The sequence below is a fragment of the Motacilla alba genome, chromosome 6 (assembly GCF_015832195.1).
Source record: "Motacilla alba alba isolate MOTALB_02 chromosome 6, Motacilla_alba_V1.0_pri, whole genome shotgun sequence".
Taxonomy (NCBI): Eukaryota; Metazoa; Chordata; class Aves; order Passeriformes; family Motacillidae; genus Motacilla; species Motacilla alba.
In genome coordinates, this window is record NC_052021.1 from 1534957 (window position 1) to 1551352 (window position 16396).

Below are 16396 nucleotides of genomic sequence, written 5' to 3' on the forward strand. Positions count from 1 at the left end.
TTCCTCTTCGGCCTTTTCTCCCCAGACCCCTCTATCCCCCACAAGTGAAAGCAGCAAGTAAACAAAGGCCATTCAGCACATCACCAGGGCTGAGATGAACCCAACCGCTCTACAAAAATGCTCCATAATTTCTTCCCCAAATTCGTACATAAAATACACTCCTTACTGTAACTGAGAAGAAAATATCATTTGCTGGTTGTTTCTTCAGCACATTAAACTGCCAGGATTGTGACAGAAGTAATGTAACATTTGGGGTAGAAAATCCACTAGTAAGTAATTCCTAGGGTAGGAATTTCAAATATTTGGTGAGGACAAAGTATATAAAACACTTTATTTAAGATTTACAAAATCTGTTATTGTTTCCAGATAACGTAAGATTAAAAAATAAAATCCCATCATTTAAAGCCTACAAAAATCTATAAGCTTAGATCATTTTCACACCAGCATTCTCATTTATGGTATACAATCGCACGTGTTTTTACAACCATTGAAAATAAAACATTCCTTCCATGACTTGAAACCAGCTCTTTTTCGAGCATACAAGAGACACCATAAATTGGATTAAAGCAAACCTACACAACTTTGGAACCCATATGTCAAACTTACAAAGTTTAAGAAAGTTAGTTCTCTCAGGTCTAGAACTCCAATACATTATAAAACTTTTTTCATGTGAACCATTTATGGGAAAAGACACTAAAGAACAACTTTAAAGCTAACATTAAAAGAAAAACATGGAATGAGGTCCATTTCTGGTGCTATTCCATTCAGTTACACCATGGGTGTCAACTTGTCCCATGATCTGTAGAAATACTGTCATGATTCATCACAGTAAAAAAAGACAACAAAAACTTCTTTAATTAAAGCATTAAATACACTAGATAAACTAGGAAACAATTGTCAGGAATATTTCAAATTAAAAGTATAATTTCCACCAGCATTAAATAAGTTCATTCATCTTAAATGCCTTTTGACTTTATGTTCTGAGAGCAAATTTATTTTGTCAAATGACTATAAGATGCAAACAAGAATGAGCTATTATAATGCCAATATTACCTTAGTCAAGCAGATTAACTCTTGCTAATTATTAAATTACACATCTGGCCTGCGGCATACTCTTAGCTGGCAACAAGTTCTAGTTAGCTATCTGGAAGTGCTCGGGGTGGTAGCTGAACAGCCTCTGTGCGTAAGGATCGCTGTCCGCCGCGGGTTTCTGTGCCGGGTAGGGGTGGTAGCTGTCGCCACGGAAGTGCTCACAGTGCAGGCTGAGCCACTCTCGCTCAGTGCTGAACCTCTCAGCTTCAGCAAGGATCCTGGTCAGAGCCATGATGTAGCTCAGAGCCATCTGCAGGGTCTCGTACTTGGACAGTTTCTTATCCTGCCCCCACTGCGGCACCACCTTTCTCAAGCGATCGAAGGCCGTGTTCAGTCCCTGCATGCGCCTCCTCTCGCGGGCGTTGGCAGCCAGCCTCCTCTTGGCAGCGTTCTCCATCCTTTCCGAGCTGCACTTCACAGCACAGCCCGCTCCGCTTCTGCACTGCGAGGCTGACTCCACCACTGAGGCCAGGGGACTGGATTTACAGGTCTTCATATTTGATGCAGCTTCACTTTCACACACACGAAGATCACCTAGCAAAAATTCGCTTTCTAAAAAGTGGTAAGGAAAGCACTCATGGAGTAACCCTTGTACCACTTGAATCTGTTTCCCAATATAAATTATGGAGTTTTTTTCTTGGCTTCTAAAAAAATAAATATAATAAAATAAAAGTTCTTCTGGTTCTTCTGAAAATGTCTGAAAATTGTTTCTTATCGTTGAAAGAAAGAATGAAGCATTTTTATGTCTTATGCTTTCATTCTTTTAATTTCTTTCATCTTAAAGAGAGAGAGAAAACAATGAAATCTCCATTCTCAAAATGTATGTTACGAAGAAAACGGTCCGTTGAATCCAAGAAGGATCTTACTGGACTAAAGGCACAACAACTCCAAATGGCTGTTTCAAGTGAGAGAAGTCCTGATTCAGTTGAGGAGGGGATTTTGCGATGGTGAAGGGTTGGCTCTGAGGCCGTGACTTCCTAAGAGAGATCTCTCTTTCCTTGGCTCTGCCGGCCAGCAGGGATCGTGCGGAGCGGACAAGACGAGGCTTTATAGAAACGGCAAGAGCTGAACAGGTGGTAGCAGGTGGGCGGGCGGCACGCTGCTGCCATCCCAGCACCTTCCCACCCTGGGAACTACAGGGGGAGAAAAGCCAAACAGTAAAATCCCAACATTACAGCCTTCATCTGGTGAGAAGTCTTCCAAAGCCATTCTGTCCAGCCCTAACAACTTGCCATCTGGAGTAGTGTCTGGCTGGCCCCACAAGACTCTGGGCAGTTAAGCAAAAGACCCTTTCAATGGATAATCTGTTGCAACTCAGGGGGGAAAAAAAATCTCTGTGCATTGTAGTATTTCTACATTAAAACACGTGAAAATTCTGGCTAAGTGTTGAAGATAGAAGAATAACTGCATTAATCAAACAGGAGAAAGAACTAAAAGATACATGGCCAAGAATACCACTGCTTTGCACATATGGTACCAAAATAAGTAAATTAGAATTTATTAGAATTAATTATTAGAAACTCTCCAGCATTCACAATTTTAATATTGTATGAAGTACATAACATTGCAACCAGAGTCATATCTTAAGGAAAAAGGGGATAATATATTTGCCTGCCAGCAAACTCAAAGTCATTAAAATAGTTTAAATCTATTTAAACAGTCAAAATGTAGCAATAGATTTATCTAATAATTGCAAAAGTATTTAGATGGGTTATGATAGTTATACACAAAAACATGTAAGTATACTAATCCCCTGAAAACTGCCCTTTTTAATACACCCTATTAAAGTTTATATGTGTGCATTTGACATGAATTAAAGGTGTATTTTTGGTATTATATTTCTAAGTAAGTGACAAGAATAAAAGAGGATGTGAAAAACAAATCTGCTAACTGGCAGCAAGGGATCAATTCTGCTACAACTGTAATGCCAGAGGAGCTACAATATACACACACCCACGCCCCATAATTACAACATCTTTCTTTTACTGTACTTGTATTGTACTAAAATCACAACTACATAAACTTACAAGGAAATATCACATGATCTTTTTATGATGTACACAAAAGAAAAAAAAAACCTGCCACACAATGATTTATTATCTGTATTGATTTCAAACTTAATTAAATTGTTACCAGCATTCATAAATTAGTAACTTTTTTCATTAGAGACTGAATACTGTATATTTATTTAGAACTATAGCTCAATTGTTTTCATTATGACTCCAAAACTTGGTGTAGTTGTAAACAGCTGATTAATCCCTAGCAAAAGCAATGACAATGAAATGAGGTTGAATAATCCAAAAACAATAGGATGCAATTGAACACTAATGGACTCCAGCATGACAGATGTTGGATGTCGGCTGTTACGCCCAGTTGCTCTGCTCTTAATACTCCACATCCTAATGATCGTGAGCAGAGATGATAGTTGGGGTAGGGAGTCTCCATTATTCCATTATCAAAATGTATGCCACTTCTTCAATTTTTAAAGAAGTGCAACTTGGTCACGTTTCATTAGAAATGTTCAACTTGGCTATCTGTGTGCGCTGACCTATTCTCCAAACATAAAGAGCTACTACCACTCACTAAAGGGCCACTTTCTGATTATCTGTGTGAGAACAGCCCCCTTCAAAAAGCCACAGAAACATATGTCTTCCCTAAAGGATCAGCAATTAGAACTTGTGGGATTTCTGTTTCTAAAGATGCTCCATGGGAAGTACCCCATGTGCAGTAAAGAAGATCCACATCTGATTTTCATGCTATTGCTAAAGCATATTTTAGTGCTCCTGCAGCCTTCTATCCCTATTAAGTTTTTAGTTAAAGCCTATGTCTCGTACAATGAATGTCAAATGATTTTTCTTCTAAAAGAACACCAGAGAATTAAGGTGCTCTGTAAGTTAATCAATACTGTGTGTTCTCATGAAATAGCTGCTACTCAATTCAGGTAGTTAATCACTCTCCATCTTAAGAGTGCTGCTAACATCATGCCATAAATATGAAAAGCTCCCCTTTAAAATAGAGTACTGTATTTTTTCCACTTGGCCGCAGTTTTCATTCTTTAACTTAGTATGTCCTGCCAGTATAAATGACAATGAAGACTTCAAATATATTGAAAACCACTTCAGAAACTTTGTATTTTCCTCCACTAGTGCACAGTAACCCAGTACACAGCAGCACTGTTAATTCTCCCTTCCTAATTGATTCACCACCATCATCATGCTTTGACTAACATACTGCTGTTATCTCAGGAGAGAAGCTGTGATTTATCTCTCCTACTGAACACGCCGTAACTTGAGCTTAAATGATTTACTATCAAATCACAGGACAAGAGCCCAGATCCATTTTGACTAATGACAAAGTAATAACAGGATTTTATAGCTCATAGGCAAAGCTAAAAAATGCTGGCTGATCAAAATATCTGGTTTTCATCACTTAAAATTTTGTACATTTCCAGCTTTATGAAAGCGAAATACAAAATGTGTCAAGGTCTTATTCACACAATCTAGTTCATTTGCCCAGCCCCACTGCATAGCCTTATGATAATGTTACCTCAAACTAAAACATAACCTGCTTTATTGTTCAGTGAATAAGAGATAGGGTATCAGCTGGAATTTTCACAGGTTTCCTTCACTCGGTTTGATTTCCTCTATATTTCAGCTTGTCTCAATTAGCGCCTATGTAATTGTATTCTCTCCTCCCTTTACTTTTAACAATTCCTCATATATAAATATTTTTAAATTACTATCAAGATTTTTATTCTATTTTTTAAAGATATTACTATATCCTGATGTGATAAACTGCTGTGGTGCTAAAACCTTTTCTAAAATCCTAACTTATATTAGTTTCATGGGTTTTGTACATCCTCCATTTCTCCAAAAATTCCCTTTTACTCTTTTTTTCCTCATAATCTCAAGGCAGAAAAACATCAAAATCACCAGAAAAAAAGTTCTGTGTCTACCCAGTTGCTAAAATTTCAACCTTTGATTCCCTAACTATGCAGGTACCAATTTAGTGCTACTCCATTATTCCTTGCAGCATTATTCCTGAGTCATATTTTAATTCTAAACCAGTACCATTAACCAAAATATTATGTTACCCTCAGAGAAAAACAAGAGAGATAAGAATGCTAGTTCGGTCATAAACTAGATTACTTTAGCAACTTGAAGTCACCACTAATTTTATGAAAATAAAGGAGAGTTTCAATCCATTACAGAAATTAGGTAGTTTCAGGATTTATGACTACATACATAAACCCAAAATTGTCTGCTAGGTATCCAAGTTAAAAACTCAGATGCAATTAGTGCAGCACCCACTAAGAGACGAATGTCTTTCACCTGTACTACTAGAGAAAACACAATCTAATTACTTTGATTACTTTTATTGGGGATTGACCTGGGCCAGAGACCAAATTTAAAATGAAATGAAAGCAATATTTCTGGTTAAAGTCTAATTCCTCCCTACTTTCTCTACCTGTATTTATAAAAACATATACAAGCAATGCATCAAAACAAGAATCTTACCTCTCCCTTCTAGCCAGAACTATTTCCTCTCAGGTAGATCCTTTCTAAAAGCCTCAAGACTCGTCACCACTGCCGTTTACCCTGAGCAAAGCAGAAAGAATGGCATGCTGTACGCTGCCTAATTAAGAGCAGGTGGGTAACTACCAAAATACGGCCATCCTTAAGGGCCCCATTTCTTGTAACATTTGACTCAGCTCACAAGACAGGCTAGAAATCCATGGTGTGCAGAATCACTTCTTTTCCTGCCTTGGTTATTTGCATTGTTTTCCCTGTCACAGCTACAGAAGTATCCAAACCCAACAATTCACTAGAGAATGTTGTATCCTGCAGGGACACTTAGTAACTAATACTGGAAATGGAATAACAATCTACAGCTGCAGGAGTGGTTTGCAGTCATTTCATCGGGGGCTTCCCACCCTGGCACTGGACACCTTTTCCTACAAAGTAACAGAACAGTTCACTTTCCTCTTCAGTCTCTCTGGGCTGAGCTCTTCTTTCCAGCAGCCAAGTACCTGTCCCGGCTGCACTTCAGGCTCTACCTGCCACACCACCCTCAAGTTACCATTTCTTAATTCACCCATTTCTCTTCTGTTCCACATCATCCTTCTCACCTCCCTCAGGTGAGGTTCAAAAAGCAGAGCTTTCCCCAGTGATCCTGCACAGAACACCCTTTCAACATAACTTTGTTTGAAAGCATACTTTTGAAACAGGAGGTCAGAAACCTCTTAAAAAACCAAAAAGGAGGAGTCCTTTCACTGTGCTACTAGAAGAGCATGTCTTGAGCATTTAACTGTTTCTCACCTACATCATTTATTGAATTTGGTTACATTATGTACCTTTGTATACACACAACAGATCATGAAAGAAGTTTCCACCTAGAATGATATGGTAATCCACTGAACCACTAGAACAGCAAAAAGCTCTGATGTATCACAAAGCTAGTGAATTTTCCAAGTATCATATACATGGGATGTGCTTAAAAATACAGTTATCTGTCAAGGTCAACTGCACCTGCACATGCTTAGCAATTTGCAAAAGCTGTCCTGATGTTTTTCCACAAGGGAACCTACAGACACGACACAGCAGGGCACCCACGGCAACCTGGCACAATGCTCACTGGTCACGGCTCCAGCAGGACTGCGCAAGGAAGCTTGGCTGCTGCAGCTCCACAGCTGTGGGAGCTTTGTTCCACAGCTGAGCCAACTAGTCTGGGTAAATATACTGGCTTTCTGTTCATCTTTCAGCTGTGAATTTACTTGATCAGCACTATCTCCAGTACCACCAGGCAAAACAAATTTTGAAAAAAGTTTAAAATACTTGTTAAGCATTACACAGGCATTCTGACATAGGCAAGAACAGAACCCATTTATTTGAGATGTAATTCAGTTTCTTTAAGCACCTTTTATTTTCCTATATACTCAGCTTCAATGAGACAAGAGTCTTCCAGAGACTACCTTCCATTACTATATAGCTTGAGAATTATTAAAAGCACTGTGCATGCTCTGCACCATGAACCAGATGAGGGAAAAAATCTGCTTTAGCCTCCTGATTCCAGACAGAATAGCTAAATTTAATGGGCTGCTTGACACTGCAGCAACATCACTGCTACAAATGAATTACTGTGATCTCTGATAAGTTTTCCTAACCTGTTCTATAAAACCTCTAACAGGGTAACCAGCAGCACAAGTGGTAAATTATTATCTTTCCATAGATCAGATACCTCAGGATTAGAAAGATGAAGTAGATGGTCAGGACATACTTCATCACCTGATTTGACCACATTTCCTCACAGCAGAAGGAATTATAAACTCAGGACTCTTGGGTTCAGCACCAGAGTCTGGAGAGAGCAATTCTCCAGAGGTTGTTCACCTCTTCGTTCTGAGGCTCTTACCTTAGTCCTCCTCTCTCTTGTGGCCTCTCCCCTTTTTCTAACTTTTTCAGGCCTCTCTCATCCAATTATCACCCTGCCCATTCCTCACACCGGTGCATCACAGTCACCTCTGTGAAATACAAGGGGGATGTTTGAGGTTACAGGGATGGGAATTTACTCCCTGTTCCCACTGCCCTCCAAATGCAATTGGTTAGTCCTTTTAGCCTCAAACCAGAAATGTTTGTGCCAAACAAATTCTGCAGAGATGGCAACAGCCAAAGCCCAACTATTTATGAATCTGCCTGTATGAAGCAGGATGTGCGCACTTGTTTTTAGAACTTTATAAATGTAGCTAAACTTAATGGGCTGCTTGACACTGCAGCAACATCACTGCTACAAATGAAACAAAACCAAAAATCTCAAGCTTGCGGCAAAGAACGGATGAACCAAACTCTTTTAATAGGAATCAACTGTGTTCTTCTTTAACCAACAGACATGGTCAGACAGCCTCAAGCAGAAGGTATGATTTGTTATTACATTTTACCTGCTGACAGGTCAGCCTTTTGCTGGATCAGGTGGTGTTACGGCTTTCCCGTCCCTAGGAGCTGCTTCCTCCCAAACACCGGCATGAGAGGCAACACAGCAGTCATAGATTGAGCCAGTTCCCCATGCCAACCTTGTGGAAAAACAATCTTTCTTACACTGTAGTAAGTTACTCTTAAATTACCTATTTGCTATGACATCAGAAACACAAGAAATACATTAACATTATTGCAATCACTGCTTAAAAACCCCCTCAATTTCATTTGCTCTACATTAAAAAAAAATACCAAGACCATTCACAAGTTAGTCAGTCTTTAATTTTTTTTTCTTTGGAATTGAGTAGAAAGCCTACAAAAAGTCCTAAAAATAGAAACTGAATAGGTCACTATGCTGAGAGACAGTATGGAAATTCATCATGGAACAAAACTAACCCTAGAAGACTCTTCCCAGCTGTTGAAGATCATCAAATATCAAGGTGTAAGAACACAACCCCTTTTTATTTTCTTTTAACCCTTTTTCTCTTAATCCTGATACACAGGAGAACTAAACCTGTTCATGCAGTATCTACAGACTTGGCAATGACTTAATCACAGCCTACGGAAGAGAGCTGTTACAGGAGTGGAGCTTTCTGTTTACTCTTGAGAGGAAAAAGAGGAGCAGAGGAAGGGAGATATAAAAGGTGTGTCATGGTATCAAAGGAGAGGAGTGTAAACTCCCACTGAGTTTCCCAAATACCTCATCAGCAAAAATCTTAGGTACAATCAAGCAAACAAAAAAACTGCTTGCACATGCAGATTTTGGTCAAACAAGGAGTTTGGTGTACTTCAAAAGTAGGGAAAAAATTGCAGCATTTTATTACTGAATTACGTCCTATTTTATTAAAACTTTTCTACATAATTTGTAACTGTGAGAAAAAATGCACTCCCTGAGTGAAAGCATAATTTCTCCCCCCAGACATGAACAGTTAGTCCACCTCACTTCTAGTGAGGGTTTTTTTCCCTCACATGCCAACTGTCCAGGGGACAGGACCAATGACAGCCACTGTGAACATTCAGCTTTTTATTCCTTCCACCAAAACCACTGATTTTCTCAATCCTTTCCTACAGTGAAAAGTCACTCTCTGCTGTTTATTCTCTATCAAGAGGCACAAAGACCTCAGACTGAAGCTGACATGTTCCCTGCACCTGTTGCCACAGAACCCAAGGAGATGTGGAAATGAGTGCTGCAATCCACTGGTGGGACACTATGAAAGTGACTTGAAACCTGCAACCTGCTTCACTCCAAGCACAGAAATAATGAATGTGCAGAGCAATACAAGGTAGTTTAAGGATGAAAATGAGTGTTGAAATTGTTTGAAACAGAAATACTTCTTGACAAGTAGGCAAAAACCAAAAGCCAGTAGAGAACAGTCTCCTTTTTGAGAAGCAGAAAAGTACACAAGGAAGAAGCTCTGTGGGGGATAAAATATAGTATCTAATGCCATGTACCTCTAAAAACCTGAGTATATTTAATATTCAGCCCTAAGTAATCTCACTGAATTTAATGGCAGTCTGCTTACAATATTAGACAGCAGCACCTGGAATTTCAGGGAAAAGCGAAAAGTGATAAAGGGCAATGGGGAAAAACAAGGGCCACAAGATGAGATATAAGAAGAGATACAGGCAGGAATAGAAAGTGACAATAATAAAACATGGGAAGGTTTCAAGTGGACTGAGCTGCAACAGTTTGCAGGAGCAGGAACACACAGTGCCTAAGATTAGGAACTGTCTTTGTTTTATTTCTTCTCCAGCCCTCTGACTGACTGCTGTACCGTGGAGAAGAGAATGTAATGTACCTTGGAAATTAATTACAGTTATACAGCTGGTTCCTAGCCAATTAGGAAGAAGACTCTCAAAACTCCTCATCTTTCAAAAACATAATTAATGCTACAGTTAATGTTGCTTGCTCAAAACAAAACTGTGTATAGATTGTGCCATAGTTTATTGACTAATAAAAATACAAGAAGGAACAATGGAGAGAGTGATGCCAAAGGATGCTGTAAGCTTTTTACAAAATCGTTTTTCACTTCAGGAGGAGTTATTTTCTTGTGTAAACAGGCATAAAATTACTACCCAGTGCCCTGCTTCTCATTGATTTCTACTTGGCACAGTTTGCCAGATGCTGTTTGGTCTAAGTGTTGCCTTGACCTGCCCTGGTGACGCTGGCCCCTTTCTGCTTTGTGGCAGTGTTTTCCCAGCGGGGATGTCCCACCCCTCTCATAGTTCAGTTGCAACTTTTGCTAAAGGCTCAGAGGTTACCCATATGTTGTAGTGGAGGGGCCAGCCTGGCTGGAATTAACTCAGGAGTGGCGTCCAGCTTTGTGGCTGGAGCTGGCCCAGAGGAGATTATAAATGCCCCAAAACTAATTAAATATTTTGTCTCCTGCTGGTAAACAAAAGCAAATGAGGGCAAAAATACGAAATGCCTGATTTAACTAGGATCTGTAAGTAGCTTGACAAGAGCAACCCTGAAGTCAGTGATGCATGATTTAAAAGCCCCTAATGGGTCAAAGCTGTTACACAAATGAGACTTTTGTCGATTATCCTTCACTTTATATATTTGCAAAACTGTTACATAAATGTACTTCCTATCAGTTTCCAGAGCACTTCACATGAGCCTTTCTGGGGTAAGAGCCATACAGTCCATGTATTTGTTTGGAAGCTTTCTTAACTTTCACTTTTGCACTGAAGAAATACAGGAAGTAAATATAACCACCAAGGAAATAAGTACAAATAAAAAGTGACAGCATTTTCAGTAACATTTTCAAGGATCTGAACTCTGAAGTGTTCCTTCATAAAAATGAGACAGAAGAATTCTCTCAGTTAATAACAGATCTAGTAAAATGTTTTCAATTCCATTTTCTCAGCTAAGTGCCTTCTTCTAGGCACTTCTATTTAAATATGTATCTCCAAAATACACATAGAATATATAGAATCAGGTAAATTATTTAAATGCAGAATAATATATATCTAACCAGTTAAATTATTTAAATAATGGATCAAATGCTTTTGATATATATAATTCAGATTTCATGTATTCAGTTACGTAAATCAAAAATCCACTCTCATGGCATTTTAAATATTGTATGTCCATAAGGGTATACTATATTTTAAAATACACTGCTGCAGACTCAGTTTCTTTTCTTTTAGAAATATGTAAGAATTGTCACATAAATATTCCATGACAATGTTTCAGAAGGTTAAGTGATGAAAAGTCTCACAAAAATCCCATGATGAGAGAAAAGGAGAATTCTAATTTGATGTTCCACATACTAATTTTCCATTCATGCTTAACTTCATGTGTTTCTGTAATCCTACCACAGCTAACAGGAATAATCCAGTACCAAAGGCAAAAATAGCCATAAGGTTTGGTGGTCCAGGACCACAGTGCATAATGCTGTGAACTACAAAGTGACTTGTTCATGAAAGCAGAGCGTTCACCTCATCTGGGAGTTCATGTGTTCAATCTTTATATTTTCCATAAGCCCAGTTTTACTTGCTTTTTGCAAATAACCTTTACAGTAAGGGTATCTTTATCTGCTGAAATTTGAAACTTACTCAAAAATGGCAAGGATCAAGGATACGACTGAAAGAAAAGGAAACCTTAAAACAAAGTGGTAAATATATATATTCATATACACACACACACATATAATATATATAATCTATTTATATATATATCTCACTTCAATTTTATTGTACTTACCATTAGATTTTTACTTTATGATTTAACTGTTATGCAAATTAAGCAATCCTCAGTCACTTTCAGTAAACATTTATACTAAGGGCTGATGTTGCAATTACTGCTTTCCAAATTAAGGAGGAACTCTTGGAGCTCTCTTGGTCTGCACCCTGCCCAGACAGCTGAGTGCCCACGCACACCCTCATATTCCACATCTGCTCTTTTGTCTGGACGGACAGCAGGACGCCACAGAGGTTTCCCCATCAAAGAAAGGCAATTCTATGAGATTAAGATGTTCTAGTTAGGCACATGGTAACATTTGATGTTTCGGATTTTCAGCTCTCCCAAGTGTCACATTTGTGAGCTCCAACGAATTGGATGTGACGGGTGTATTCTAAAAGCTACCAGGAAAGGCAGTTGTGAATAAAGAAACACTTAATGTCGTGCCTGCTAACAGTTAATGCTGGCTCAGAATGAACAAAGGACAATGTTTCCCATCAGGTACAACAGAATAAAGTGATAAGCCATGGCTAGGAGAGCAAAAATCTCACTGCACTCCGTGGACACAGCAAAAGGACTGAACATTTGATAGCTAACAGCTAGGTATTTGCTTTTTTCTCCCATGAAGCTAATTGTTTCTCTTAATTCCTTATTATTTCAGGATTTCAAGAGTCTTGAAAGTCAGCATTCTATCAGATTTCAGTAGAGTTGTCCTCGGAATTCTCCAAACTTGAGGATGGGGAAGTAAATTATTATCTTAGTGGAACTTAATTATTACCAGAGTGTAAATTTTAAATTAAGAGTTCTAATAATTTTTTACAGATATATTTTCAGCCACTGCTGTTATCCAAGTTTCCTTCTGTCCACACAAAATAAATTACACAATCATTCTTATTTAATTGCATACATCATGGTTTATGTCATCAACTACTCATGGACTTTTATTCCTGCAAAAAATGCAGGAAGGCAGCTCTATTTCTGTTGCAGCAGGCCTTATTCACATATAATTGAGAAGCAAAAAGATATGTATTACTTTTTTTTTCCTTACAATTTAGAAAAAAAAAAAAGGCTGAGCACAGTAATAATTATAATTGTGTAATTCAGACTCACTGGAAAATATGTCTCTGATGAAAGTGCTATCAGTTTGAAGAATTAGGAATGCTTTTAAAGCCAAACACTAGGTTGAGGAACATGGGTGACAAAACAGGAACACGGGACACGAGCTCATCTCTACTTTTTTCAGCAAGGCTGTTTTCCAGACAGAGTGTTAATGTTTCTCTCCCCCAAAGCAAAAAAGTTTCAATAAATTGCACAAGGCTTTGCACAGGCCCAGTTAGAACCATGTAAATTTCTCCTAGTTAAGAAAAGACTGCCATAATCAGCATCAGCTCTCACTAAAAGAACAAGATGCCTGAAAACCACTGAGGAGAGGAAACAAACACACAGAACTTAGGATATCTCCCACTTTTCCTTGGCTGGCAGGAAAGCCTAACAGAAGCAATGCAATCGTATTGTACTGTTCTAAGGAGCAAGATCCCACTTTGTTTTTGCCCATCTCAAAATCCTAGGGCATAGCACAACTTAATCCACACTCCCCATCAGCCAGGAGTGCAGCAAAGACTGCCTTCTAAAGTACAGTTCCCTTTGGAGTTCTTGGAACTGGCTGTACTGTTCTTCACTCAGCACTAGTGCTCGATAAGACAATCTAATCCTTTGTTAAGAACTTCCAAAATGAAACAGAAATACCAATTAACCGGTATTCTGTCTGGAACTAATTTAATTCAAAGGTGTCTTCTAGTACCTTGGGATATGGTGTGTTCTGCTCTGGAGAGAATCAATCGGTGAGAGATTGATGAAGGGGTGGTGAGGTCAGGTTTGCAAATACAGAACCATCTGCAGAGTCTCCTGGGTTGGTACCTGCAGCATAGTAATTTACAGGAGCAGGTGTTTCCTTTTAATCTACATTTTTTTTCTGCTGAAATTGTAACTTTATTAAAAAGTGCCTGCAGTTTATTATTAAGAGGGTACTTTGTTCATTTCTGCTATTAACTGACTGCTGTAAGGTTTCTGAAAGTTTTAATGCCCATAATCCTTAAAAACACAGTTAAGAAAAGAGGCTGTGATGTTAAGTGTGGAAGTCAACCAGACGCATCTTTAGAAAGCTGCTACATGTAAATAAAAAAAAGCCCAAAAGTCTGTTCTTAAAACAGAATTATATTGTTCAGGAATGAGCCATTTCTTCCCAAATAAGGGTGACTGAAATTATTCTAGTCGTGAAGATTCTAATTTATTTTTGTTTACAGCCATAACTAATTATGGAGAAAGGAAGCTTTCTGAAACAGAAAAAAATTCAAAAATTCCAGCTGGAATTTCCCACCTTGGTAGGATGGGCATTCTGGTCAGTCCCCTTTGGTTTGGCTCCAAAGCACAGCAAAGGTCAGTAAAGAATATTTGAAGTCAGACTCAGGTTCCTGGCTTTGCTGCACCCTGCTCCAGCTCTACCACAATCCCCATTATCCCTTCTCAGGCCTGGCGTCTCCCAGCCGGACTCCCACATCATCCAAACTGGCTTTGCCAGGGTTTGAACAGTACTCACAGCGCAGTCTCCACTCAGGCATTACACCTCCTGCTCCTCACACACCTCCTTCAGCTCCTTAAAACCCCTGCCTCTTCACAATGCTACAAATGCTCGGCAGAATTTTCCTTGGGTTTGCCTAATGTACTTCACCTACCTGTAACTCTGACCAGGACAAAAATGACACACAGGAAAGCAGTTTCCTGGTTTGGGTGTATCACCAAAAAAGTCACAGAACACTGCAATGTGAATAAACCTTGGGGCTTATATGAATCACAGCATTAAAACCCAAGGAATATCCTTCTTTGCCAATCAGTGAGGCAAAACCCAAGTCAAAGTACACAAAGAAACCAAGAGGGTTAGAAATGGTTTTTTTTTTCATATTCTGCTTTAGACACCAAATCTAAATGTTTTAGTCTAAAACCAACTTTCTAGGGAAAAAACCCATACACATCACCGACTATCTTCATATCTTTGGTTTTGTTCTTCCACTTTCCTATTCTTTGGAAATTTTTATTTATGGTTTGCAGTAAACTTGAGGAAATAAAAGGACAGTGACTCAGCAATTGAGGAAAATCCCTAATACTGTGTTTTTGTTTAAGTCTCTTAATTAATTTCAAGACACATTTACTCCTTGGGGGAAAAATATAGACGTGAGAATAAAATGTGCTTAATTGGCAGATTTTTCAGGTTTTAATTGAACTAATTTAATTTTTACCTAACCAAGCATCACCCTTTATTTTAATTTAGGTTTTGGGTTTGTTTTCTTTTTTTTACTTCTGGGAAGGTTCTCTCTGTTCCCGGCATGTTTCCCTGTTACTCTGATGAATACTGAGACAAAGAAATCTTTCCTTTCCCAGAAATAACTGCCTCATCTGGTGCTAATTTCCCATCCCTTATGGAACACATGGCTCCTTTCTATGACCTCTTGCTGTGTGCACATTCATGAAGTCTTTATAATTTCCTCTTCTTGCAAAACTTTCCAAATTTAATAACAACTTTTACTGTATGTTTTCTGTCTATTCTCATCTAAATAATGCAAAAGAAATGCAAAGTATTTTCATGACTCCTTTAAGCAAACCTGTTAAAGGGCTTATTACATTATTCCCATTTTCTTTACATCCCTTTTAGCTCTACATTCATTTCCATAGCAATACATCTGCATGGTTTCTGCTGCTCACTAAAGTTTCCTGGTTTGCCTCCTTCCTCATGGCTATGTGCTTTCCTCCTGGCCCCTACATGAGCTGTGCCTCCGCAAAGGCACACACCAAAGAAGCAAAATAAGCAAAAGGGCATTTAAATGTTCATGTCTGGGCTGCTGGATCTAGCCATGGATTTTCTCCAGCCTTACAGTGGCCTGAAGCTTCTGTTGGACGCTCTCACAATAAATAACACTCAAGTGCACAGGAATTTTTGGAATTGCATTTCCCTTCACGTAATTTGCTCTTGGTTCAACACATCTCTATGCCACCAGTCTTAATTAAGAGAGCAGCACAAAACAGTTCTTCAAATCCTCTGCACCATAAACACTAAACAAATCCTTTGCAAAAAGATGTGAAACAAGGCCACACAAGTTCTAAATAATATTATTTTAAGTTTGCAACCTATTTTTTTACATTGGAAGACAGAATTTGTCACAGCTGATTTCCTTTACTGTTAACTGAAATGTGCAATTTAAATAACTCTTAGCGAATAATCAGGATCACCAGGTCAGCTACACAATATTTCATGAGAATGAAATTGCTCCTCAGAAAATAAGTGCTCTTTTTCTTGCCACCCTCAGCAGCCTTACTTGTTTTGCATACGGTTGCATGTTTAATTAGCAATCTTTCTGTAAATGTCTGCAATTAGACAATGATGATTAATAAAATAACTCCTTTAAAGCTCCATTTAGGCAGCAGAACTGCACAATCAGGTATAATTAATTCATCATTAATAAATCATGGCTGATTAACTAATATGTTGATTACAAACACATTACTGCATAGCCTCCCACCTGAGCTCTGGTGATTTTTCTATCCTGAAAAGAAATAGAGACAAAGTAGTAGTAAACTATTTTAAAAAATGCTTTAAGCAGCA

The 16396-nt window shown here is 38.5% G+C and overlaps 1 protein-coding gene across 1 annotated transcript; it reads right to left on the reverse strand.

The window, feature by feature from the left end:
- Nucleotides 1-131: 131 nt before the first annotated feature.
- Nucleotides 132-15735, reverse strand: ATOH7 (atonal bHLH transcription factor 7). The gene has a single exon (XM_038139961.1). It carries the CDS (start codon nucleotides 1586-1588, stop codon nucleotides 1133-1135), a length of 456 nt encoding a protein of 151 aa, XP_037995889.1. The 5' UTR covers nucleotides 1589-15735; the 3' UTR covers nucleotides 132-1132.
- Nucleotides 15736-16396: the final 661 nt, after the last annotated feature.

What these genes read in the sequence shown, in the direction of transcription:
- ATOH7 (XM_038139961.1), bottom strand. Translation starts at nt 1,588, where the DNA reads ATGAAGACCTGTAAATCCAGTCCCCTGGCCTCAGTGGTGGAGTCAGCC.